General features: G+C 53.2%; 1 protein-coding gene and 2 long non-coding RNA genes across 8 annotated transcripts; 1 reads left to right on the top strand and 2 right to left on the bottom strand.

The window, feature by feature from the left end:
* Positions 1 to 3446: 3446 nt before the first annotated feature.
* Positions 3447 to 20817, bottom strand: C1qtnf1 (C1q and TNF related 1). Of its 4 annotated transcripts, none has more exons than XM_013147122.3 (5): positions 20427 to 20817; positions 13471 to 13676; positions 8837 to 9005; positions 6283 to 6422; positions 3447 to 5602 (listed from the first exon to the last, which is right to left on the bottom strand). In XM_013147122.3, exons 3-5 carry the CDS (start codon positions 8989 to 8991, stop codon positions 5052 to 5054), a joined length of 846 nt encoding a protein of 281 aa, XP_013002576.1. In that variant the 5' UTR covers positions 8992 to 9005; positions 13471 to 13676; positions 20427 to 20817; the 3' UTR covers positions 3447 to 5051. The 4 variants fall into 4 exon arrangements, with proteins under 4 accessions (XP_013002576.1, XP_023418668.1, XP_003464832.1 ...); XM_023562900.2 differs by lacking the exon at positions 20427 to 20817 and adding an exon at positions 14250 to 14384; XM_003464784.5 differs by lacking the exon at positions 13471 to 13676 and having other exon boundaries at positions 20427 to 20814.
* Positions 8175 to 26103, top strand: LOC134474455 (uncharacterized). 3 transcript variants are annotated; one of them, XR_010045348.1, is made up of 4 exons: positions 8175 to 8324; positions 11560 to 11760; positions 17504 to 17683; positions 21747 to 23191. It is a non-coding gene; the product is annotated as an uncharacterized LOC134474455 (long non-coding RNA). The 3 variants fall into 3 exon arrangements; XR_010045347.1 differs by lacking the exon at positions 21747 to 23191 and adding an exon at positions 25847 to 26103 and having other exon boundaries at positions 8176 to 8324; XR_010045346.1 differs by lacking the exon at positions 21747 to 23191 and adding an exon at positions 19233 to 19481 and having other exon boundaries at positions 8177 to 8324.
* On the bottom strand, positions 23324 to 24960 carry LOC134474456 (uncharacterized). The gene is made up of 4 exons (XR_010045349.1): positions 24795 to 24960; positions 24523 to 24585; positions 24345 to 24438; positions 23324 to 23512 (listed from the first exon to the last, which is right to left on the bottom strand). It is a non-coding gene; the product is annotated as an uncharacterized LOC134474456 (long non-coding RNA).
* Positions 26104 to 26540: the final 437 nt, after the last annotated feature.

Genomic DNA, 26540 nt, shown 5'->3' with positions numbered 1-26540 from the left:
AAAGACACTTAGAAAGGAGAACTCCAGAGCTGCTCTGGAGTGTGGCGAGAAGGATGGGGGAAGTTCGTTCAGAGGGAGGGGACTAATGCCAGTGTGTCTTTTACTATAACACAGTTGTAAATTTAAACATTTTTCAATCACACTTTGTGTTCTTCTGGTTTATCTCCTGGTAATTTATTGATTTTTCTTTTCAGCTCTATGCCTAGCCCAAAGCCTGCTGCTGTGGGGTGCACTTGAGGTCACCAGGCCCTTCCAGTCCTTACACAGCTGTGGAAGATTTCAGGGAGTACAGAATGTCCCTCCCTTCCTCACTCCTTCTGGAGTGCTTCCCTGGCTCCCAAGTCAGCCCCTTGGGCCAGAGTGATCTCACTCACCAGTTGACTCAGAAATGCTTGTTGAATAACGTTCTTGGGAGACACTACCTTCCCACCTCAAAGGCCTCTGGCCCCTGGCCCTAAAGTTACAACTCAGGAGCTTCAGAAGGTTGAGAGTACCTGACCTTTTGGGGTTTTGTTTGTTCTTATAACTGCCTTTTGGAGCTTTAATTCATAGACCGTATGACGCATTCTCTTACAGGTGACAGTTCAGTATTTTTGTGTAGTTCCAGAACACTGGATTCAATACTTGAATCACTTTTTGAATATTTTCACCATTCCAAAAAGAAACTACTAATCCATTATCACCCACTCCCCATTTCTCCCATTCTCCCCACTCCTAGACCCTGACAGGGCCTCACTAGGTTCTGCACACTGATCTTAAACTTGCTTGTGTGGCCCAGGCTGGCCTCAAACTCACAGCAATCCTCCTGCCTCAACCTCCCAAGGGCTGGGATGACAGGCATGTGCCATCACCCCTGACTCCGCTTTTCATTTATGGAGAATGCAGCCATAAACCCATCTACAAGTCTGCGAGTGTCCTTGTGCTCTCACTCGGGGCCACACTCATGTTTACACTTTTGAGAACTTCCACGCAGTTTTCCCAGGAAGCTGCCTATGTAACTTTCGGACAGCACTGTCCAAGAGCTCCACTGGTCTGCACACCCTCACCAGCGCTGGTCGTCTGTCTTTCTGGTGACCCCATCCCACTGGCTGCTAACTCACAGTTCACTATGGTTTTGACTTGGATTTACCTAGTGGCCATTAAGGTTAAGCATCTGTTCATGTGTGTACTGGCTACTGGTATATTTTCCTTGAAAAATATTTCTTCTGATCCTTGGCGCATTTTTAATTGGATTAATTATCTTTTTATCATTGAATTGCAAGAATTCTTTTCTCAGTTGCCTTTTCACTTTCTTAAGGATGTCTTTTAAAACACCTGAGTTTAAAGTTTTGGTGATATGCAATTTATCTTTTTTCCCCCTTTTCCTATGTTTTTTATGTCTACCTGAGGAACCACTGTCTAATCCAAGGTCATGAAGATTCATGCCTAGGCTTTCTTCTAAGAAGTTTATGATTCTTAAATTTTGTAGATGATATGAAAGTAGGGGGCCCGTTTCACTCATCTGTAGTCAACTTCTTGTTTTATTTATTGTTTTCTGTGACATCCTGGGCTTTTATTTTCACAATCTTTGTAAGAAGAACTCATTTAATTCTACCTACCACGCCTCAGAAGATCAGCTCCCGCCATGCACTAGGATCAGCCATGACCTCCTCATTCCACCACTGGCTACAGGGACTCTGGAAACTCCTCATATAAGCAGTTCTTTCTCTGGCAGAGTTTCTAAACCCTTTGCTGAAACACTAATATTTGTGTTGCAACCGCATTGGCAAGTCTTTTCCAGGGACAGTCAATTTCTCACTAGCTAGAAACAGAAAACAGGGATGGAAGCCTGCTGAAGCGAACTGCCTTGCATCAGATGAAGCAAGTCACTTAGTACCCAGTGTACAATTCTGGGATGCCCGGCATCTGTATTCTGTTGCAGCTAAAATCCTGAAGAGTCCTCGAGAGGGACATTCCCGATTTGTCACCCCCTAGCACGTGGGCCGCCCCAAAGCTGAACCAAAATCAGTGTGGAGAGAAAGAGGGGGAGGAGTGTAAGCACCAACATGAAAGAATGGGGCAGGGGAGCCCTCAGAGTGAGGGGCATTAGATAGACTCTGGAGCCAGTGGTGCCTCCTTTTCTGTGGTGGCTGGGCCAGCAGCAAGGAGACTGTGTACACGGACCATGTGACTTTCAGGAGAAAAGTAGTCAGTGACACCTGACAGTCCTGACTCAGCCCTCCAGGCACCTCTGGGAAATGCTCTGTGACCCCACTCCCACCCGCAGGGGACACCCATCTCTGCCCAGTGACCTCAGCTCTGTGGAGGTGGGCTGCTCTTTCTCCCACAGACAGCAGGATTGCAGTGTCTGGCCACAGCTCAAGGATGAGCATGACCACGTGGACCTACCCAGGGCCAGGCAAAGGCAGAAAGCCAGCTGTTTGCCAGCCCGCTGGCTCCCACTTTCCTGCTGGCCTCTGGCAGTTGGAGGAGAGCCTGGCTGCTAACCCAGTTGGCCAGCAATTAAAAAAAAAAAGAGAGAGAAACATCTGTCTTTCACCATTCTGATGTAAAGAGGGTGTTAGTGAGTGTATTCAAGCCTCTGGCTGTTGCAGGGGGGGTGCGTTCTATCCGCTAAAAAGATATACGGAAGAATTATACTTAGGCAGCTGTGATTGTGACCTTACTTGGAATACAGTGTTCAGAGGTGTAATTAAGTCCAAGATCTCAAAAGGAGAACGTCTTGGACCTAGAGTGAGTCTTAAATCCAATAGTGAGTGTCCTCCTAGGAAAAGGGAGGGTGATTTGAGCAGACTTGTGAAGAAGCAGGCAGGGATTAGACTGATGCTGTCCAAGCCAGAGAATGCCTGGGGGTGACAGGAAGCCGGAAGAGGCAGGAGGGCCCTCTCCTAGAGCCTCGGGAGGAGGCAAGGCCCTGCCTGTCCCTGGATTTTGAACTTCTGGCTTCAAGGGTGCTGTTATTTTCAGCACCCTTTTTTGTTTTTTGTTTGCCTGTTTGTTTGTTTTGGTGCCGGAGATCAAACTCAAGACCTCGAGTTTGCCAAGCAGACACTTACGCTGCTGAGCTAAACTCCGGGCCCCTATTGTGGCGCTCCTTTGTTATAGCAGCTGCAGGGCACACAGACAGCTGTCCAGGGTGTACTCCCAGCCAGGGCCCTGCTGCCAAGGACTGGTCCCAGGACTGACCCAGTAAGAGCCTGGAAAAGACGTGTGGTGGGGACTTTCCAGCACTGTCCTGGAGCCCAGAAAAAGCCTCTCCTGACTGCAGGGCTGGGTGAAGACCCTGGTGTTTGGTGAAGCTCTTCCCAGGATGTTGCACTCCAACTCAGGAGAGCCAACCTCTGCCTCCCACCACGACACATGAGTCCCGAGACCCAAGGTGGGTCTCTGGGTGGGGAGGAGAAGGAGGAAGACTCAGCTCAATAAGCAGACAGAAGAGGCCGGGATGCTCAAATCATGATTCCAAGTTTAATGTTTCCTGGAGAGAGCGGTGTGGGGCACAAGCAATGATTGCGCAGAAACACGGCTTGTACAGTCTGACCAGCAGAGGGTCTTCAAGGGGCGGCTCTTTGGACCCTGCAACCCAGCAGCCAAGCCCCAGAGGGAGGAAGCATGGGCCAAAACCAAGGATCTCGGGACAACAGAGAGGAAGGGCCATACTGGAGAGGCAAGGACCAAGGGCCAGAGCTGGTGGGCAGAGCAACTTGGGACCCTGAACCCCAATGTGCAGTAAGATTCCGGAAATCTGGCCATTGCTGGAGATCAGGGAACAGGACGCTGCTCCAGGCAGACCTGGAATCACCTCGGAGCACCTGCCTCTTCTGCCGATCTACCCTTCAGAGACAGAGTGGAAGCCCAGTGCCAGATATCTGTTTCTTCTTTTGTCCTGGTCCCAGGACTGCCCCAGTAAGAGCCTGGGAAAGATGTGTGGTGGGGACTTTCCAGCACTGTCCTGGAGCCCAGAAAAAGCCTCTCCTGACTGCAGGGCTGGGTGAAGACCCTGGTGTTTGGTGAAGAAGCTGAAGTGGAGATGCTGAGCCCGGAGGAGACACAACTGAGGTGCTGTGAGGTGTGTCGGTAGAAACAGAGTCAGAGGCCACGGTGCTTTTGTGGCCAGTCCACAAAAGGGAGGAGGAACAGGAAGCTGAAGCCTGAGCTCCTGGCATGGAGATCCTACCCAGGGCTCCAAGCTCGTCTGGGGGAGCAGGACGGTGTTTGGATGCACCAGGAGCTTGGCTCCCCATAGAGCCATCTGCAGGCCTAGGGGTCCCTGAGGTCCCCAGCCACTGTCAGTCCATAAGCTGAAGCATGCAGGCTGCTTCTGCCAATCTGCAGCCCAGGGCAGAGGGTGTGTCTGTCCCTCTGGGGAGCAGACACTCTAAGCTCCAGCACTCTCATTGTCCTGGCTCCAAGTCCTCTCTTCAGGTCACAGTGACATCAGTGAGATAGGGACATCAGTCCAGCTGTCTCCCAAGAAGGTTCATACGTGGTCTAATATAATTAAGCCACATGTGGTCTCCTGGACCCCTGGTAACCCAGCTCCCCCTTTGGCACCCATGTTTAAATCTGTTCTTCCGTGGTGTCTCCGGTGACCTCCCATGAAAACATGCTCCCTAAGAGAGCCAAGGACTGGAGAAGCAAGGATAACAACATTTTCCCTCCAGGGTTGACTTCACCCCTTTGGAACCTTAGCATTTGCTTCATTACTTCCAGGAGCGGGAGCGGAGACCCAGGCTGTGCACAGTGCAAGGCCAGGTCACTTACAGCTGCGTTCACACAGGGGAGCCCGAGGTCCCCCTGTCCTGTGCTCATCTGCCGGCAATTCTCTGCTGACCATGGTGGCCAGAGCGGGGCCCACAGGCCATCTTGACTTCCGACCCACCAACGGTGTCTCATTGATGCCAAAGCTGGGGACGCAGAGGGCAAAGAAGCCTGACTAGAGAACAAGGTGATGAGGTCAGCCTGGCACTGGACCCCTGGGTCTGCGGGATGCAGGTGTGGGCAGGGGGCGAGAAGAAACCGGCAGTCTTGGGCATGCAGCGGTGGCACCACTAGGGCTCGGCGGCGTGCTTGACCAGGTAACCGCTGAAGGTGATGTACGTGTCGAACTCGTCGCTGAAGATGGCATTCTCGCGCTCACCCTTGAACAGGCGCACCCACACCTCGTCCTGCTCCTGCAGCTCCAGCATCAGGCTCTGGCTCTGCATGATGCTGCGGTCACTCACCTGGGCGTACAGGATCACCACCTCCTCCGCGTTCCTCATGATGTGCAGGTAGGTCTCCTTCTGGTTCCACGTGTGCACATTGAGGCTGAAGAAGTAGATGCCAGGCACATAGCAGTAGAATCTGCCCGTGAACATGTTAAAGTGGCCGTAGAGGTTCACGAACTCTGTGTCAAAGACCACGGTCTGATAGTAGTCATTGCTATGAAGGGGCTTCTTCCGGCCCACGGAGAAGGCTGCGTAATAGTTCTTGCACCGGTCCCCAGGGGCCCCCATGGACCCCTTCTGCCCTTTGGGTCCAATGTGACCCCGGGCACCTACAGAGCCTGTCTTGCCGTATTTCCCTTGAAGCCCGCGGTCTCCTCGGTCACCCTTCTCACCTAAAAGGGGCAGGAGGACAAGGGGGTCAGGGAGGACCATGGTGATCAGGCCGTGCCTGGACTTCCTGTTTCTGGCCCCAGGTACCATCCTGACTGGACATCACAGCCCTGACCCCACTTCACTTCTGCCACCACCGCTGAGACTCCCATCCCAGGTGCCAAGGTCATCTGATTCCCAAAATAGTCAGGGTATTTTCATCCAGAAACAGTAGTTTCGTTTTGTTTGTTTTGGTTTGGTTTGGTTTCCCTTCTGGAAAGTCCTGGCAAAAATGAAGGAGCATATGGGTTTGTCCACAAGCAAGAGGCTCCACGGCCAGCCCCAAGCTCAGTAAGCAAATGGACTTCAGATACTGAGGTTCAGCTAAAGATGAGGTAGTCAGCATTCCCACGGGACTGTGCAAGGCTGGGGACTGCAAGCATCAGAAAACACCCCGAGGCACCAAACCTCAAGACCCGCAGTCCACCCACCCTGCAAGCAGGGGGCCCCACAGCCCCATAGGCTCCTCTTGGAAACCCCACCAGAGCCTCAAATCTGAATCTCCTCCTCTCCCCCTAGGCGACAGCCCTGCTCAGCTCCTGTCCCAGGGAGCAGCCCCACCCTGACACTCTGCCACTCCCTTCCTCCCAGCAGCCTGCAGCTCCAGGATGTGCCCTGTGTTCCCTCTCTGCAGGCATCTGACCTTTCAAGATTGTGATGTTGATCTGGGGCACGGGGATCCCCTGGTACACAGGGGTCCCAGGGTCACAGCAACGAAAGCACTGGGAAGCCGGGAGCTCCTCACCCAGGCTGGTGCTGTACTTCTCGTGTTTGTCTTCGTCCCTGAGGGGATAAAGCACCCAGTAAAAGCCCTGAACCCGCAGGGCAGGAACACCCCTTTCCTCTGCCAACTGTGCCTCGATCACTGGATGCCCCCCTTCCCTCACCTGCGTGCTCAAGGCGCTCATTAGCATTGGCACAAGACACATCCTGGGACCCAAACCAAACTCCAGAGTGAGTCCCCTGCCGCCCTTGGAGAACAGAAGCCACAGTAGTGGGAGTGACATCAACACAAACACCACAATTTGAGGGCTGTAATCGCCCTCAGACAGTGGCCTTGCAATGATGTAACACAATGCCCTATCAGATACCTGTAATTCTGGGAAATTACCTCCTAAGCTGGCTCGTTTGTAAATGAGAGTATTCAACTTGCTCTTTAGGATGCCTTTGGGCGGCAGCAGCTGGAGACGCCGTTGCTGCCTGACATCTACTGGGGGCTGGACAGAGGGTGGAAGGCGACAGCTTCATGATGCCACCTCGCGGCAGCTCGGGGCATAACACGGTGATCTCGCTTACTCTCGCACCGGCGCTCCAGCTATGACATCTCAGCTGGCCAGTGCCGAGCGAGGCTCCCACTTTTAACCCCCAGACAATCCGAGCAGTGGGTTTGCACACCCTCAGCTCAGCCACCGGAGAGCTCGAACATGCACACTCGGGCCACCACCTCTCCTAAGCCACAAACTTCTTGTCGCACCTCCTGCCAGAGATTCATCAGGGGCCACGGACATCTTGCACCCCAAACTGAAATCCTGTGCATGTCCCTTCACCCAGGAACTTCTCCTTCCAATCACGGATTCCAGCACCCGCCCAGCACAGGGCCCTCGGCCTTATCACAGTGCCCACAGGTGGCACAGCCACATTCAACACCGACCCGAGTCCCCTGGCTGGCTGCAGCCCCCTCATCACCTCTGACCTCGCCATCTGGGCTGCTCTCCTGGAATTCGCTTCTAAGGTAGCAGCACATCCTTTCTAACACTCCGCTTCACCCTTCCTCTAGAAAACCATCAAATGCAAACCTTCCTGTGACTCCCTGTTGCCTACAGGAGGAAACCCGGTGAGACTCTTCCCTGCTAGACTCAGCTGCTATAGGCTTATCTCTCTGCTTCCTATCTAAAGTCACAGCTGCCACCACCTCAAACCACCAGCCCATCCCATGCCAGTCGCTGAACCTCTGCACACCTCAGCCTGGCAGCTGGGCTGGCTGCTTCTGCACTTGGGAGCCTCCCTTAAGACACAGTTCACTATTAGGCTTGATCTCTCTGGCTCTCACCCTCCCTCTTCTGTCCCTGCGCTCCACAACATTGTGGGACACCCCACCTACCCAGCCTGCCTCAGTGCATGACCTCTCCACAGCATTGGGGTTTCCAGAGCCCAGGGGCCGTCATTCTCACGGTTCTCCAGTGCCTAGAGGACAGCATGACTGACAGCAGGTACTATGTTGAATGGAAAAAGGAGAAGGACAAAGGAATGCTGTTCCTGTCCCCAAACCCTGGCAATTAAAACCTGGCGCATAAAGTCAGCCCAATGCTCAGAACAGCAAAGAGACCTGAAGTCAGCATGGCCTCTGGGACCTCCCAATTTGATGGTGACTTTGGTGAGTGTTATAGTTTGTGTCTAGTTGTCCACCCCCACCCCACCCCAGCCTCATGTGGTCATAGGGCTTTTTCAAGAGATGGTGAATCCAGAGTGTGTGATGCTGGGGTCAAGGGTGTGTGATTACTAAGTCAGTCCAACGACTGGCTTGGCCCTGCCCTCATCTGGTAGTCTAGATAAGGTCAGAGGCAGAAAGACGCTGTCAAGGACTCTTGCTGCCTTTGCTAGCTCGTGGGTGCCATGAACTGTTCTCTGCACTACCCGCTGCCATGTGCTGCTCTGTCTTAGAACCATCCAACCAGGAACAGTGAGGTAAATAAACCTTCCTCCTTTGACTTGGGGTGTCTGGGTGCCTTGTCTCAGCAAAAAGAAAGGAACTAAGGCAGTGAGCGACCCTGAATATTCACATGTCCCCAGTAAACCTGGAGTCCGTACACTGCTGAAGCAGGCGCCAGTCCAAAGTGCTTCATAATCTTTCAGGAAAGGTGACACTTGTCTGTGTGGTCCTCGCTGATGCTGGGTTATGGTGACCTGCTCTTGGTCCAGCATCTCTCCCTGCTGATCATTCCTGCCTCCTGCCTCCCAGAGGAACCTAGCACCCTAGTGCACATTCTAAGTGAGTGTGCACAAGCATGGGGTGGCCAGGGCTGGCTTTGCTCCTGATTCAAGGAAGAGGCTGCAGCACCCTTCAGACTCCCGCTCCTCTAGGACTGGAAGGAGGCTGGATTTCTGGCCTGTGATTCAGGCAAGGCATACAGAAACCAAAAGGAGAGCGGTCCCCCAGCTCCAGCCCTGACCTGGCCTGCACTGTCGCAGCCCCTCACCTCTCAGCATGGTCCATCAGGGGAGGCGGCTTCTGGGTCCCCTCCTGCTCCTGCTGTTCCCGCTGTCCTCGTGGGACATGGCTCAGCACTAGGCCCCAAGCAAAGGCCAACAGCAAGCAGCATCCCAGCACAAGTCTCTGTCCTCGGGAGCCCATCTTCTCACTGTGCCCTGACAGAAGGAAGACAGTGGGGAAGCATCTGGTTAGCAAGGAGCCCCAAAAGACACAGCTGAGGAACCCAAGGTGTCATCTGGTCCCCAACACTAGAAAATATGCAAACATGCATGCTCTTCAACACACGCATACACTTGTACACACACACTCACCTGGCCATGCACACTCCACCACCAGAGGCATAGCCATTGGGCTGGCATCGAGGTTCCACCAAACACAGTGCTGTCAGTGCCCACCCAGGCCCTCCCTAAGTAGAGTCCATCAGCCCTGAGTATGAGCCCCAAGTAGGATTGCTGACCACCCCCCTCAGGCCAATGAGCAAAACTAAATGAGTTTGACCCATCACCATCTATGACAAAGCCACACTGGTCCTCTCTTCCCTAGTGCTGGGGCTGGGCTGGGGTGTGGGGAGTAGCAGAGTGGCTGCAATGTGCTTCCTGCCACCAGGGGGCGTGCTAATTTAGGAAAGGCCATGTTCCCCTCTCCCATGGTTCTTTGGGCACAAGGCTGGGGCAGAAGCCTCCTTCTCCACGATCCAGAGTCCCTCTAGAAAGAGGTGACTTATCTGGGAGGAGGTCTCAGGCCCTCCTGCAGGCAGCACTTGGACTTGAAATCATCCAAGCAGCCCCTTGCTTTCTCTGTGAACGGGCAGACGGGTGGTCCTCAGGCCCTGAGTGATGATGATTGGTGAATCATCATGTCTGGCTGTTCCAGGCAGGTGACAGAGAACTGTGGTCAATTCTAAGCCTCTCTTAGTCACCAAAACATAAAGTGTGACACCTGGAAGTATTCAAGAGGACACCTACTTCAACCCTGTCCTTACTCAGTGGGTAAACTGAGGCCCAGGGGCTAAGAAACCCTGTCCTTCATTCCTCTGGTGCATTGAAGAGAAATTAAAATCCCAAGACGGACTTTGCTTTGTCCGTAACCTGGGACCCAGACAAATGCTGCCCCTTACTCACATGAGGAAGCTGAAGAGCCCCCCTTTACTTTTCCACGGCTCGGAATTCTTGGCTCTCCACATAAATGAGCTGACGCCCCTGGCTGCAGGGAGATTTTGGCATCTCTCCCTGCGGGGACCCCACGCCCGCCAGGGAGGAGCCTCAGCATGCAGGCCGAGAGAAGAAGGCTGGCATGGTTGCACACAGAGCTACCTCAACCTCCCACCTCCAGGTGGCTCCCACCTCCAGGAGCCAGCCAGCTATTCTCCCCAAGCGTCAGGGACCAGGGACTTCCCAGTGAGCACCACCCCCGGAGTCTCTGACGCTGCCTTTACCACTTGCTGAAGAAACTGTGTGCGTGTATATATGGGATCAGACAAGCACCCTGAAGCACCCCGGGCTTTGCAGGTGCTCAACAAATACTTGTCAAGCTGAATTCTCTAAATCTGTGTATTTCTCTGTTTCTGTATTTCCTGCTTTTCTTTAGCAGCTTACTTAATTACTCTCTTTTTTCCTTTTAATGTTCACCTTGCATCAGTGAATGTTTTCCTTTCTTTAAACTTTTTAAAAATCTAACATAGGGGCTGGGGGTTTAGCTCAGCGGCATAAGCACCTGCCTTGCAAGCAGGCGGTCGTGAGTTCGATCCCCCGTACCGACAAAAATGAAAAAGACAAAAAATAATAATAATAATAAAAACCTAACATAATATATGTACATTTAAGAAAGTTGGGGCGTGACAACAAAAGGAAGTACAAAGCTCCGTTGGACTGCCCTACCCCAGGCGTCGTGGCCATGGCACCACCAACATTTGGGGCAAAACATCTGGGAACTATCCTGATCCTGGCAGGATGCAGGCAGTGCTCCAGGATCTACTCACTAGATGCCATTAGACCTCCCTGAGTGTGACAATCAAAAATTCAGACTCTGTCCCATGTCCATCCCTGAGGGAGCAAAATTGTCTCTAGCTAAGAAGCAGCACTGTGTTCCCAGTGGAGCCATCCTTTGGCCTGGCGGTGTGTCTCTCAGGTCTGGAAATGGAACCTTCTACACCTTACTTATAAGCAATGAGGCCCAGGATGCAGGCAGGCTAACAATGTGTGGTGGGGGTAGACAGCCTTGCCGCCAGGCAGAAGCTTAGGCTGACGGACAGAGGGCCATCCTCCTGCTTGGAGCCAAAGCAAACACAGATTGCAGTCCTTCCTTCTTCAACAAGATATTGAGAACCATTTTACCAAATCCCACAGCAACGTCAGTGTGATGACATTTTAGTGACCTTGGGGCAATGCCGTTGCCTAAAAGCTAGTCCAACCTGGCATCAAACCACCGTTAGCGATTTCCAGCGAAACAGTCTCCCTACAAAGGATGCAGCTTCGCCCAGTGAAACCATCTGGAGGAACGTGTTTGCAGCGAAGCCAAGCCAGGGAGGAGGCCAGACAGCCCGGCCAGTGGCAGCCGCCCTCCTACTCCAGACCCACACGTCCTATCCCCAGGCCATGCTGCAATCAGAACAGCCAGAGACCATCCCAGCGTGACTCAGGGTTGCCTTTCCCTCACCCTCTGAACATAAGCCCCATTTCTCGCTAACTGTCCTCTAATTTTTCCCACCAGGCCCCCCAGGACCTGCAATGCAGCACATCTGCACCCCCATCCCATCTGCCTTCATCCTGACCTCCCCTCAACAAGAAAGAAGCCCTGTTTACAGGAGGAGGAGGAACACAGCATTTCCTGGGACGTGGCGAGGGCGGAAAGTCTGAGGGCACTTCTGAGCAGCTAGCTTTTATCTGTTCAGATGCCTCCTACAGACATGTGGTGAGTCCTTTTGAGACAATATTCACCCACAAGTCCCAAGGTCCTTACACGTGTTTAAAACCAGCCCACGTGCCCATGGCCACCCTGGCATGCTGACATAGACTCCTAGAGCACAGGGACCTCCTGCTCGGGTTTTGCCTCAGTGCCACACCCAGCCCAAGGCCATTTGACAAAGGCTTCTGTAAAGACTTTCTTTCTTTAATCCTCATGGGATAAGTGGTTGTTCTGAGAGGCCAGAAGCCTATAATCTCCCTGAATTGAAAGGAGACTGAAGGCAAGTCTGAGCTGCCCTCTGCGCTGGCACACAAGTTAACCCTGGACCCATCCTGATCTGCGCGGCTTGAGCAAGAGTTGGAAAGGAAGTGATTCAGCCCTGAGTTAACTACACTCCCTGACCTCAGGAACACTGCAACCCAGAGAGGGAACCAAATGCACCCCGGTACAGCTCAGGGCAGCATGGCCAGAGATAGGTCTTGGGGTGCAGAGTGGACTTGGGGTGTAGCTCAGGGAGACAGCACTTGCCTACCGTGAGGACCTGGGTTCCATTCCCACCTCACACAAAAATTTTCTTTAAAAATTCTAACTTGAAGTCCCGAATTGCATGAGGCATTTTTACCAGCCCTCGACAGCAGCACATGGCTACCATATTGGAAGCATAAATCGGAACACTTTATTTACTGCTGCAACCTCTCTTGGACAACTCTGTTCTGGATTAAAATGAAGTCAGAGGGGGGAAGGAGCAGGAGCTATGAAGCCACAGCAGGCCAGAAATCTGGGAGTCATTCAGATGCCTTCCTCTCCTACATCCGGCACATCTAATCTGCCTCCAGCCTTCCGAGACAGCTCCTAACTGTCGCCTCTCCTTCCTACCCTGGCCTGCACCGGATGCGTCCCAGGGGCTCTGGCCATCTCCCAGACCTCAGCCACCAAAGCAAATATCTTTACTGGCTTCCTCTAAGGCCTGGACACCACCCCCAAAGTTTTACATACACCTCACGAGGAAGCTTGCCAAAGAGCAGGACTTTACAAAACCCACTTTATGGCTTGCAGAGCACAAATGTCATTTAGCTTGGGTTGGACCCATCCTAGTTTCCATACAGCACCGCTGACTCGGGCCCGTGTCCACCCCTTTGCACACCTGCCTGCCCACCTCTGCCTCTGAAACCCCTCTGCCTCACTGTGGGAGCCTGAGTCTGCTCACTCACTGCCATGATGCCTGGTGGGGTTCTCTGAGCTACCCAGACCTCTCCAGTGACTGAATAGGTTGTAGATCCTGGGGTGCCAGGAAGGAAAAAGTGTTCCTCTGACCCTGGTGACCATCAGGATGTCCTGACATGGGACGCATGCGCTCAGCCCTTTGCTTCTCCTGGAAGCCTTTGTTCCCATGAATTCTTTGCTTCCCAGACTCCACTCTCATCAGGCAAGAGGGAGGCAGAGGGACTTCTGGCTGACATGTGGCCCTCGAGCTCTTCCACAAGACCCCCTCTCTGACTGGGCTGTCCTCGCTGGCCTAGGACTCTCTCCCTCAGTCCTCACAGTGGGGAGGGTGAAACCCCTTGTGGAAGGAGCGCTGGCCAGCTGGAGATGACTGAGCCTCTTGGGCAGGTGTGAGAGTCCTTGCTCAGAATTATGCTTTGCTCCCTCACTGAGGCCCCTCCCTGCATTGGAAAAGAAGAGTTTAATTTTTTTTTTTAAGTTTTATGTGGTTACCTCCAAACCCAAGTGAGTCCGGGGATGCAGAAGGCAGGTTCTTCCAGGGTGACTTGCTAGAACATGAGCAGAGCTTTCTTCTCCCTGCATTGGAATCGGGTCTGCTTCAAGGAGAAATGGTGAGGAGAGGAGAGACCGAGAATTCTGCTGTTTTAAATCATCTCCCTCCTCTCAGTGGCCACCACACCTTGGCCAAGCAGATGCACCTGGAGCAGAGAGCAGGACTCAGTCTAAGCTTGTGCCCAGGCCCTGCAAATGGAATGCCACAAGGGCTGCCAGGCGACAGGCTTTGGGGGCACCTGGCCAGCCTGGCCTCTGAGCTATGATGGCAGCCCAGGGGGAACAAAGATTTCCTTGAGTGGAGCGGCTGTCCTCAGATCACCTCCCAGCTGGAAAGCCTCAGGCGGCAGGCTGGCCCTGCATTTGGGAACCGTGTGAGAGAAAAGAGGCCCTGGCAGCCCGTGCCAGGATCCCACTCTGCAGGTGGCCTGGCACACTGCCCACTTCCCAGGCACCAGCAATGGTGCCACCCCTGGGAGAAAAGAACCTGGGAATTCTGAGACCGGGGGCCCCGGGCACCCAGCCCCTTTCTAAGCAGCAAAAGCGCCCTTGTCTGTTTGCTTCACTGGGGCACGGCCATCCCTAGACATTTTATAGGCGCCCCTTGAGGAAGCCAGCAGAAGATAGAGGCTGGCCCAAAGCTACTGGCTCCCAGTCAGAAAGACAATCAGCTTAGCATCCACCAGCCCTGCGCCCAGGCTCCTGCCCATCTGCTCTACCAGTATCAAGCTCTCTTCTGGGCTCTCGTGTCGAGAGTTTTGAAACAGCTGCCTGCAGACACCCTCCCAGCCCAGGCTGGAGTTCACCCTTCTGGATCTCTAAAGACAGCGGCTTCCAGGGGTTCGTCCTCAGCTCCCAGCTCCTCTTGCTCGGAACCCTCTTTCTGCCTGTCTTAACCCACACCACGCCTTCCACAGACAGCGCCCTACTCTCATCCCCACCCAAGTGGCACCGAGCCCAGGCCTGAGCTCTCCAACACTCCAGCCACATGGAGCTGTTTCAATTAGTTAAGACTAAGCAGAATAAAGCATTCAGTTCTCAGCCACAGGAGCCACCATCTCGGCGCTTAAGTGGCCAGTGGCTGACATCAGGCTGATGAGACATTTCCACCACGGCTGAATGTTCCGTCTGGGCTCGTCTCCAGCTGTCTGCAGGACAACTCTTCCCTGCCCTGCTGTAACAACCCTGCACCGTGACTTAACTCATCTTCTCTCTTGCCCTCCATCCTCTCTCCTCCCAGGGCAGGCATCTTGGTTAAAAAGAAAAAAAACAGCAACAGGGTCACTCAAAGGGGCTAGGGCCCTACACTGGACGTCTAGGAGCCCCTGAGACCCCTCCCCTTCGGTCCCTGCCATGTCTAGCCCATTATAAACCTCCTGAAGATCCCCTTTCTGCCCCTTGACCTCCAGTACCACACCTTTCCCAGCTCTTCCCTGCTTCTCATCTGTCTTTGCCACAACTTCCCAAAGGCAGCTTTAAAAAATGCAGATCCCTGCCACCTCTCACTGCCCAGGCCCCGCCAGCATCTGGTGTTTCACTTGCAGGGCATCTGGAACTCAACCCTCATCTTTCGGTCAACCCCAAGTAGCACAACCATCATCCAAAGGGGACGCACTCGAAACCTTAGTGTTCAAATCTGTCTGCAATGCAAGGATGCAGGGAAGCCCACTATCACCAGGAGGCTGGATCCTGGGCAGCCTTTCCCTAAGCTCCTCTACCCCACACTCAGCAAGTTCCCAGCTTTCTCAAGATGGTTTGATCCCACGGCTCTGCTGGCCAAGGTTACAAACCACTTAACTGCACAGGCAGACAGTCGGATTAGATCAATTACAGTATAATGGGAAAAAGGAAAACCCAAGGTGGCTGATTAGAGGCAAACGCAGCAGGAGGAAGGAGTGCAGATGGAAACATCCCCTTGGTAGAAACACATTTAAAGAAAGAAAGAAGCAGGGTGTGGTGGCGCACACCTGTAACTCCAGCACTCTAGGAAACTGAGGCAGAGGAACTGCAAGTTCAAGGCCAGCCTGGGCAATTTAGAGACTTAGCAAGACCCTGTCTCAAAATAAAAAATGAAAGGCTGGGGTATGTCTCAGAGTGAAGGACCTGGGTTTAATGGAAAAAGACAAAAAGAAGAGGGAGCAGGAGGAAGAAGAGGAGGAGAAGAAGGAAGAGGAGAAGGAGGAGGAGAAGGAGAAGAAGAAGGAGAAAGAAGAAGGGGAAGAAGAAGAAAGGAAGGGGTGGGGACAGACTCAGCCAGCAGCCGCAAGCACCAATCAGCAGCCTCTATACAGGAGTAACTATTTATTGGCATGCAAAGACACTCATACCAATAAGTGAAAACTCGGGCAGAAAGCTCATACACACCGCTAACACACGTGCCACACCCGGGCAACCTCCAAGTCCCAAGGCCTCGCACCTGGCTGCTCACAATGCTTCTCCAGAGGTGGTGAAAACGCGGCTGTTTGACATTTTATTTTGGCTTCTTTTCTTTTAAATCTCCTATAACAATCCCATTTTTTTGCATAAAGTCCACATTATTTTCCACTTAGAAAAATGACAAGTTCCACCCTGGGGACTCAGGGAGCATTTTATTTGACTCTACACAGAAAATTTGGAATTTGACTCTACACAGGAAAGCAGATGACAAGGGCGCAAAGGATGCTGATGATACTGAGACACATTTACAGTTCCGAGGGACCATGTGGGACAGAGACGGAACCGGGGTAAAGCCTCACTTTCTTCCACTCATCTGTTCACCAGTGTTCACTGAATGCCTTCTCATAGCGGCCACTGGGCTGGGTCCTCAGGACACAGGGTAAGAAAATGCAGCCCTGTGCTTCTGCAGTGACCGCTCCTGCATGTGTGCGAAGCTTGGGTTTGGGGCTCCCACCATGTCAGCTTGCTCATCACAGCTGGGACAGCAGCAGCTGCCCTCAGCTTGGATGGAAACACCCACCAGTCAAACTTTTGCACCCCCTCACTCATCAGAATATCACTGAGCACCCCAGGATGCTTGGGGAACACTCACCATCTTCTCTGTAACGCCCGCTACTGGAATTCAGTTCCTTTGAATTCAAGCAGACTCCCCAAGAGCAGCCAACCCCCAGCCCCCCCCCCCAAACACAAGGAGCGTGGTCATGTGCCCCTGGGATGTGTATTTTTAGGGTCTTGCTTTCGCAAGGTCAAGAGAGCACAGCACACTGGGGTGCTCTGAAGAAGGAGAAGGTGCCTCTGTAAGCCCGTTCCTGCCCCGAAAGGCCCCCAACCCCACTGGTGGGCTGCAAAGGGATCCGAGCCATGTCCGCTGGCAGGAAGGAAATGGCTGAGGAATCAGTGCTGGCAGGACAGGAGCTTGTGTGCTGTGTCTGATGGTTCCTTAGGGGTTTTCTGGGGTCAGTCATGGTGGGGCCTCCAGAGAAGCCCGCACAGGACGGAGCAGAAGGAGGAAGCATGGGGCAGGCCTCAGCCATGGTCTCGCCCAGCTCCCCAGCAGCTACCCTGGCTCAGCAGCCACTGTGCTGAGTTGCCCCAAAGCAGAACATTCCACCAATCAAGTCTCACAGAGAAGCTCATGGGAGCTGGGAGGGCAGGGCTGAATGCCAAACCCACCCAGATCTTCCCATGTCACTCCAGAACCCACCTCCCCTGCCTCCCAGCTCTGAGGCCCCAGAAACTTGCATGACAAAGTTATAGACCCAGCCTGACTTCTGCCCTGCACCTGCCTGGATCCACCCAGGCCTGGACTGGCAGCTTCTCCAGGCAAGGTCCTCTTCCTTCTGGTCCCCAGGTAAGAGAGCAGCTGGAAACCAGATGTCTTGCTGGGTGGCAGGACTTTCTAGTGTGTCCGGAAGCACGTCTGACCCAGCCCCGGGCACTGAGGACCTGGCTTCCCCGGGCCGCACCACATGGTTGCTTCTTTCCTGCCCTCTCGTGGGCTCCTGCTGCCTTTCTCATCTCTAGCTTGTTTTTACAGGAGCAGGAAGATGGTCAGACACTGGGGTCCAACCAGCCCATAGGCAAGACACAAATGGGGAGCTGACATCCTGTGAAGACTTTTCCAATAGCCATCCTGTGCAGGGTGGGGTGCCCCAGGAGGGGCCCGTGGGCCCACACAGGCCTCAGAGGCAAGACAAGGGACTGCCACCATGGACAGGTAAGGACCTCTTTAGTGTCCCTGCTCACACCCAGTTCTGGAAATCAGGTATGGGCAGGATGGAGCAGCCTGTGGGAGTGCAGCTGCAAACCAAAGGCACTCCGCAACTGTGTCACACAAGTGCACCTTGACTAGGACCCTGAGGCCTTGGTCTTGCTTTCAGCCCTGTTCTCCCCGAGGGACGCAGGGATTCAGCACCTCACTGTGGGGCTTGCAGAGGACGAAAGAACCTGGATCCTGCACAATTTCATGTTGTGGTAAAACTCAGGACAGGCTGTGCCAGGTCAGGAACCAAGCTGGACTCAGCAGGGCCCCAAGAAGCGGAGAAAGTGAGGCTGGCCTGCTGGGATGCCCTGAGAGAATGTGGAGGGAGACAGGAGTGGGGCTGGATGAGCCTCCTGCACTGTGCTCTGCGAGTTGGGTGGAACACTGCTCACTCAGCAGGAGGGTCCTTCAGGTAGCAGCTTCTGTCCCTTGATATTAGGACAAAGCAGATAGCGGCAGATAAAACAGGAAACACTAACTGCTCACCCAGGAGAAGCTAAGCCGACCCAATGAAGAGCTTTGGGGTGCTGTTCCCCCCCCCCGGGGGGGGGGAGTCTCCAGGCCTCTCAAGGCAGCCAAAGCTGCCTCCCCAGTGAAGGCGGTTTCTCCCTCTCCTGGGAGGGTGGGTTGCCAGGAAGAGTCGGCCTTGGGCAATCAGGAGCCAAGGATTCCAAATGAGCGTCCCTCCTTCCTGCCCTTCCAGCCTAGCTATCACCCCCACCCTGCCCAGAGCCCTGGAGCTGCGGCCACCCCCAGCCCCAGGAAGTGGGACTCACAAAAGGGCCCGACCTCAAAGGGCAAGGAGCAAATGGGAAGCTGGTGTCCACTAAGGACACCCTGAGGCACTACAGTTTCTACGAAATGCTTTCATCTTTGTTTTGATGGCTGATGTTCAATGCCAGAATATTTGGTTTATGAGTCATGCTAATTACAGCTGGGGGAGAGGCACCAAGGAGAACAACACAGAGGAGCATGTTCTAAAAACATTAATGCCTTGCTGGTTGCCCGAATAGGGAGGTGATGCCCCAGGAATGAGGAGGGAGCTGCCCGTGCCTTCCTGGTGACAGCAGGCACTTCCTCGGGAGCTTCCCTGGCTGGCTGGGTTGTGGCGTCCTGGGGCCACCCAAGGCTTCCTGGGTTCTGTTTCTGTCTCCCTGAACTTCTGTTCCCTGGAAACACGTCCTTGGCATCGCAGGAACTCAAGATGGCAAGAGGAGAGGAGTGTCCCTGGGAAGCAGCCCCGAGTTTCTTCCTGCCTGTAGCTTTCTCTGATGGCAGCTGAGTAGGGGACACTGAAAAGGCTCAGGTTCCAGCCTCAGCTTGGAGTGCTATGCTCAGTGTCCCCCGCTGGGTGGAGTGTTCCAAGCGCAGTCTCAAGGGATGGAGACATGGGCTAAGGCCTGGGCTCCTTCCACGTATTTGTTCTGTGACCTTTGAAGCCATGCGTTCCCTTAAGAGTTGTTGACAATCAACAAATCCATGACTTGCCGTTCTTCTTCTTCAGACTGCTGATGCTGGTCAACTTGGCTCTCAAGGCCTGAAAAGGGGTGTGAGCACCCCCTTGTACTCCACCCTCTGTGTCCACCTCCTGCTTCCCCCCACCCAGCAGTGACGCTTTTGGAGAAGGCCCTTCCCTCCATGCAGCACGCAATGTAGTCAACTGTATGTATTTGTGACTTTGCACATGGGCTGCACCGCCTGCCAGGAGTGTGTACTTTCTGCACTATAAAAAGCAGAGCTGAGCAATCTCTAAGGACGTCACACACCCCTTGGGGATCCTGGAAGTTGTTTCTCAAGCCATTTCTCATTTCCAAAGTTTGGAAAAGCATGCCCTGTGGCCTCCATTCCTAGAAACTGAGCGAGGTGGAAGAGGAAGAAAGGAATCACAGCAAGGAAGCTCCCTCCAACTCTTCCCAGCCAAGACAGGTCAGGACAGTGCAGGCACCTAACGCCCTTGGAAGACCCACAGAGGAGCAGAGCTCTAGGGGCTGGGAGCAGCCAGGCAGACCCCAGGATCCAACAGGTGGGAGCATCCCTACCGGTGGAGGTGCCTGGAGAGCTGGGAGGCAGCTCAGTGACTGCAGCTGCAGACAGGGGTCCCTCTCATTCTAGCTTCTCCTCCCAGAAGGGTCCCCAGGGAAGGGACATTTAATTTTCCCTACCCAAGCTGGGTGCCTGCCAAGAACACCAAGGCTGTCAGATGAGGGGCCCAGTCCACACATCCTGTACAGTGCAGAAGCCCAAGCCGACCCCAGGGAGCCCAAGGCAAAGCTGCTTGCTACTCCCCAAGTGGCCCAAGGGATCCTGGGGAGGGTCTCTACCTGACACAGAGGTGGCCCTGGGCACCGTCCTTTAGCCTCTCAGTCTCAAAGAAGCACCGGAGCAGAGAAGCAAGATAAAACATCCCACAAAACAGTGAGGAGAAGCTAGTCATCCTGACAGCATCTATCTGCCAAAGGTCCACCTCCTCCCCAGGCAGAGGCAGACGCCTCCCGTGACTCTGGGCAGCTCCACACAGGACCAAACCGTGACGCACACCCAAGCCTCACCCCAAAACTTGTGCCCTCCCTGTCCCTCTGCCACAACCGCCAAACACCCCTTCTCACCCCGCTCTGCCGAGTCTGCTCTGCTAATGAGGCCGTGCAGAGAGGAGCCGGCAGCGCGGGTCCCTCCCAGGTCCTGCCAGCTGGTCACCTACCTCCTTCAGGGCCGAGCCAGCTGCACCAGTCTCGTCTTCTCCCTGCTCCCCCAGAGCCCGTTACTCCATCTCCAGGCGGCCGGGCCTCCTCCCCACCAGGTCGGAGGGGTGGGGAGCCTCTACAGACTTGTCAAGGAAACAAGGCAGGGAAAACGCTCCCGGGAAGAGGGCTCGGAAGGGGCGGGGGCGGGGTGCGAGGACCGCAGCCCTGTCCCAGCACCTTGGTCACCCCGGCTGGCTCCAAGGTCTCTTTGGCCGGAGCGGAAACGTGGTTTCTCAAAAGTAAAGGAAGAGAGGAAGAAAGCGGGACAAACACGTAAAGAGCAAACCCCGGCCAGATGTGAGCTGCTGAGGAGCCTAGAACGCTCCCAGCGCATTTTATCCAAACAGCAGCCTCCCAGGATTAACTGTGTGTGTGCCCGGCTGGCTGGTGGCTGGCCAGGCCTCCGTGTTCCCGGCTGGCCCGGGGAGCCAGTCCGGGCTGGGGGTGAGGGCGGCCTCTTCTGTATGTCAACCGGCCCTATCACAACGTGGAGGTGGCTGGGAGCCCAGGATGAGGGTCTCCACACAGAGCAGGCGTCCAGGAAGGTGAGGCTCCAAGTTACTTGCTGTCAGGGGGATGAGCTGCTTCAAGGAACTCAGGCATGGCCTGAAGACAGCCCCAGGTCCAAACTGTGACAGATACCCGAGTCATCGTGTCCCATGGGGGCTCCACCTGGGGCCAGGGACTGGGCCAGGTTTAGGGGAACCCGTGAACTCTACAACAGAATGCTAGACAGTGTACATGTTTTGCTGTTTGGGGAAAATGCCAGTCCCTCAGAGTCAGCATTTCCACACTGCAAAGGTGAGGGCAGCCCTGCCCAGGGGGTTAGGGCCCCACCCACCCCCACCCCAGTGGGGGCGGGACTGCTCTGTCCGCATCAGACTGCTCCCTTCCTTGAGATGGAAACCGTTTTACCAACTTACACAAATGTCCCTTGTGAACAAAGCCCTGAGCTGCTTCCTAGGCCAAGCGCTGCCCCAGGCTTCTCCAGAACCGTCTATCCCTCTCTTCTGTGTCCCCAAACTTGGAATCAGAGTGATTTGCTCTGGGTCTTATCACACCACTGGAGAGAAAGGATCTGGACAGAGGAACTAAGCTGCTCTGACCACAGCAAAGTTCCAACCTGGGGTCCCCTGGCTCCCCAACTCCCTCCACCGCCCTTCTCTTCCTGGATTGGATGTCATATTTGTATTTTTTGTTTTGTTTTGTTTTATTGTCCTACTGAAGATCTTTCTCTCTCTCTCTCTCTTTCTCTCTCTCTCTCTCTCTCCACAAAGATGCTGATTTGGGATGTTCAGGACAAAACAAAAAGCCTGGGGCTGGGGGTTTAGCTCAGCGACATAAGCACCTGCCTTGAAAGCAGACAGTCGTGAGTTCGATCCCTGGTACCGATAAAAAGGAAAAAGACCAAAAACAAAAACAAAAAGCCTGTGCTTGTCATTCCTTATCTTGGTGTCCCCTCCTCGGCCACACCAGCATCTGGAGAGGCTAAGAGACTCAAAGAGGGAGGAGGATGAATGTGTAGGCATGATGCCCAGCAGCCACGATGTCTCACCCCCAGGCTGGGCACAGAATACCATCTGGGAAGAAGTGAGGATGGGCAGATTTAGAGAAGGAGGAGGGCTCTGGGAAGAAGATGCAGCCTGTGCAGGCTTCGTGGCCCCCTCCAGGGACCCCAATTTGAAGCGCCAACCTCTTAGGAGGAGAAGAAATGTTGTTGATCCCCCTGGTGTTCAGGGGACACTTAACGATGCTTGGTGAGATTGTACAACCTCTTCTCCATTGCAGACGGGACCTCTAGGAACCCTAGCAGACTTGGAGAAGGCTCAGGTTCTTCAGCATAACGCCTGAGGATTGGCAAAACTTGTACCCTTGGCTGCTTATCGACACAGGGAAACCCAGTGAAGAGCTTCTTCATTCCTGTAACATGAGGAAATTTCCTGCCCAGCACATGAACTGACTTCCCCAGCTACTCTGTGCCCTCACAGCCTGTGTGGCAGGGCTACCAGGGGGGCAGCCAGCAAGGCAGAAGAGCCAAGCAGGCGACAGCTATGAGACTGCTGCCAGATGCTGGAGGATCTGAGATTCTTGTGGGAAGGAACGCCCTGAAAGCAATGGGAAAGTTCCTTCTGGTCATTGAGGAGCCAGACCAACTCTAAAATTCACACAGCTGGGCAAAAAGCTCAAAGGAAGAAAAGATGTGCAAGGAGAAAGATTCCTCTCCCTTTCCCCATCCAAGATGGCTTTGATACTGAAGAGCTGGAAGACTACTGTCTTTGCTATAATCCCAAGACACACCCTGAGCGATGTCTCCTTCTAACAGGAGGCTGATGCTGGCTTGATGCTGTCTTCCCCTGACCCATCCTGGAGGTGCTGTCAGGGCAGCATCTCCATCCAGAGATAGGTTCAGAGTGTCTTATCTGAAACCACCCAGGACACATGTATAAGATGCAAATGTCACAGTGAGCATCTTACTGGAGTGGACTGCAGGCTCCCCCAGGCCCAGACCCTTGGCTATTTTGTGGCAGGAGAAATGAAGGCTATTCGTGATCTCACAACAGTTCAAGTCACCTTGTTCTATCAAATTTATTCACGCCAAGTTAAGTGGAAAACCAAGTTTTCAGAACTTTCTATATTTTGGGAATTTGGGATAAAGGATTGTGAACCTGTATATATTTTCACAATTAATAAATGTTTGTGGGGCAGATACCAAATACTAAAATGTTCACGATAACTATCATCACTGTGAGTGTAATTTTTTTCCTTCCCTCCTCTTAGTTAAACCCCCACATCTCCCAAGAGATTAGCAAGGAGATGACTCATTTTCCATAATGAAGAAATGGGAGGGGGCATTGTGATATTAAATGAGACCAAGAGAGCCCGGGACTTCCCAAGACATTTGTTCAAGGCAGAAGACTCAGAGATATGGGAAATTCTAAGAAACAGAATTGAGGTCGACTCTCAGGTGGCACCAACACAGTCCTGTCCAGGCCAACAGGCAAATGGGTGAATATCCCAAGGCCAGCTCCCAAAGAGTGCAAGTCTGTATTCAATAAAAGGAAATAAAACATGTCACCAAACCAAAGAGCTTGCCAGGTTCCTAATGCCCTTTGTCATCAGCTTCATTTCTGCTTTCACATTGTGAGTAGGAAAGATGGAAAATTTGGCAAGCAGAGGATGCTCCTGCAGGCTTGCCTTCTTCCATCCTGATGTAAGCGCCCCAAACTACCACAACTGGAACACTCTTGGTTCACCCAACACCTTTCCTGGGAGTGAAGGGCAGGCAGGAATCTCAGCAAACAACATGGTGACAGACCAAAACCACAACCAGCAGCAGGGCCTGGGACAGATGTCATGAGCCCTGGGATGATGGCTTAGGAGTCAAAGCCAGCCAGAATCACAAAAGCTCCCACCTCCAAAGTCTTAAATAGGCTGGAAGCCAAGCCCACCCTAAACCTTCCTAGGAGCTCACACTAACCAAAGGTGTCTGTGTTACCCGCTACCCCCATTTCCTGGATATTCCCTGGTGGCTCCATTTCCCCATCCGGGGCAGTTTCTGGGATGAGGCCCTGCAAACTCACAGATAAACATTCCCTGGAACCCCTGGTGCAAGAGGCAGTACACTGCGTGACCTCTCCTATTTGGCAATTCTTCCTCCTACCCAGGCACATCACCACTGCTTGCTGTCTGTTTCTTTATGACTGGAAAAAGCTATGTGACCTCAGTTTCAGTCTGGCGGACACTGAGTTCCCGATAAGCACAGCATGTCATTAGTGGTAGGCAACGTGATTGTTTCCCATGATGGCCGTCACGTCCCGCCTTCCCGGCTATTTTGGGCTGGGCAGCCCAGTTATCCTACAAAGGCTGAGACTTACACTGCAAATTTTTGAATTCCATTCGGCAGGGCTGCGACAGGCAGGCTGGGATTGGTGGCATTCCATTGCCAAGGGGTGGGAGTGGGGAGAGCCTCTGCAAAGATAGGGAGACGTTGTCGATAGAAAAGTGGAGAGTTGGCAGGCAGATCCAGCCACCTGGCTGCTGGCCCACACTCACGGCTCCTGGCTGGTATAGTCCGTATCCTGGGAGGCTCGTGCAGGTGGCGCTCAGGGCTGGGAGCTGCAAGAACAGATCAGGGTAATCTACTAATCCCCTCCCGCCGCTTCCGTACTGGACTAAACCGAGCTTCTACGTTCCTGCCCTTCTTGAGACAAGGTCTTGCTAAGTTGCCCAAGTTAGCTTTGACTTTGTGATCCTCTGCCTCAGTCTCTCAACCAGCCGGGATTGCAAGGGTGTGCACTATCTCACCTGGTGAATCACTTTCTCACCTGAAGGAAGCCACAGCACAGGGCTGTTCCCTCTCCCAGGAGGACTTCTGGAGGTCCGTGGGAGAAAGCACGTGTGCAATCTTCCATACGCCGTTTACGTACCTTCTAGCTTTAATCCAGCCTTGCCTTCCTGATACCTCAGTCTCTTTATCCCTACATTGGTAAAGAATGCTTTCCTTACACAAACAGGCTGAACGATGGAGCAATGGTCCACTTAATAAATAAAGTGAGAGCGCCCCCTGGTGGGTTGTGCATCCTATGCATTTAATATATGAAACCAATCATGCAGAAACACATTCATGAATGATTGAATGGTTCCAGTGCGGAATGTATCATTTTTACATAGTCACAAAACAGAAAGCGAGGCGTTCGGAAAGAAGTGTTGTGGTTCATAACGTAATTCTCTAAAATATGGCAATTTGGCAGGCTGAATGCTTTGAAAGAGACCAGAAGCAGCCCAAGAAGCAAAGACCATCTCTGTGACTTTCTCCTGCTCTCCTGTCTCCTGTCCTCTTTCCCGTGGGGCGTCGTAGAAACTAGCGCCCTGCCCCAACACCAGCCACGAAACCTAGAAGTATTACTCTAACCTTCGCCCAGCTCTGTGCAGGGCTGGTCATAAGGGAAGACTCTGAACTGCCTTAGCTGGTGTTTGTTTGTTTGTTTGTTTTTGTACTGGGGAATGAACTCAGGACCTTGCACCTGCCAGGTGGGCACTTATGCCACTGAGCTACAGCCCTTGAACTATCTTATCTGAGGGCAGGTCACATAGCCTTCATTCTAGAAGGGGCCCCCTCCATGCTTGAGAAGAAGGAATGTTGCACAAGAGACCAAGAAGAATCTGAGCTGAGAACTCTCTGGGCTCCCTCCCTCTTTCATTCCCATTAGGTCATATCCCTCCTTTCAATCACATTTCTATACACCGTTTATTCTTCATCAACTCCAAGCCTAAAAATAGTTTTCCTTGGGTCTTTGGGTATTCATAAAGTTTATGTCCCATAAAGCTTTCGGTGAAATTTTCATGCATTTCTCTCGCCACCCGTCTCTTGTTGCAGGAGTGTGGGCTGTGATCCTGATGCTGGATGACAAAAAGAAAGCTTCCTTCCCACCCCTACAGAGCCCCTGCTGGAGCCTCAAAAGGTGCAGACAGGACTAAGTAATCCCAGCACTCTGCGAGACTGAGGCAGGAGGACTGCAAATTCAAGCCTAGCCTGGGAAACAGTCACTTAGTGAGACCCTGTCTCAAGATAAAAAATAAAAAAGATGGGATGTTATTCAGTTCAAAGGCCCCGAGTTTAATCCCTAGTACTGCAAAGAAAAGAACTGAATAAAAGCCTGGTTGCGTTTGACCATGGAGGCATGGTTGACCTCGAGGGGGAAAATTTATAGCACAGGCTCTCTAGAGGGTTGTGGTAGTTAACCATAGTGTCAGCTTGAATAAGGAATGTCCAAAGGATTGGTTTAGCTTAGGACGATGGGCTCACTGGAAGGGAAGACCCACCCTGGGTGTGGGTGGCACCAACCAACAGGCTTGTAGCCTGAATGCAATGAAAAGGGACAGGAAAAGGCAGTCTGGCTTCTGCTTCTTTGGAGGGACTCCAGTCCTCTTCACCACCCTATGATGTCTGCTGCCAGACTTCCAGTGTGGACTCATCAGCTTTTCAGTGTGGGCTCTCTGGCTTCCTGATACAGAGTCCTATGGGGCTCTGCGATGTGCTTTGTCGGGCCTTCAAATTCTGGCTATGTCCT

Source organism: Cavia porcellus, unplaced genomic scaffold (genome assembly GCF_034190915.1).
Source record: "Cavia porcellus strain 051 isolate PalLab524CR breed Dunkin Hartley unplaced genomic scaffold, mCavPor4.1 scaffold_32, whole genome shotgun sequence".
Taxonomy (NCBI): Eukaryota; Metazoa; Chordata; class Mammalia; order Rodentia; family Caviidae; genus Cavia; species Cavia porcellus.
This window is presented reverse-complemented; position numbering and strand designations above follow the sequence as displayed.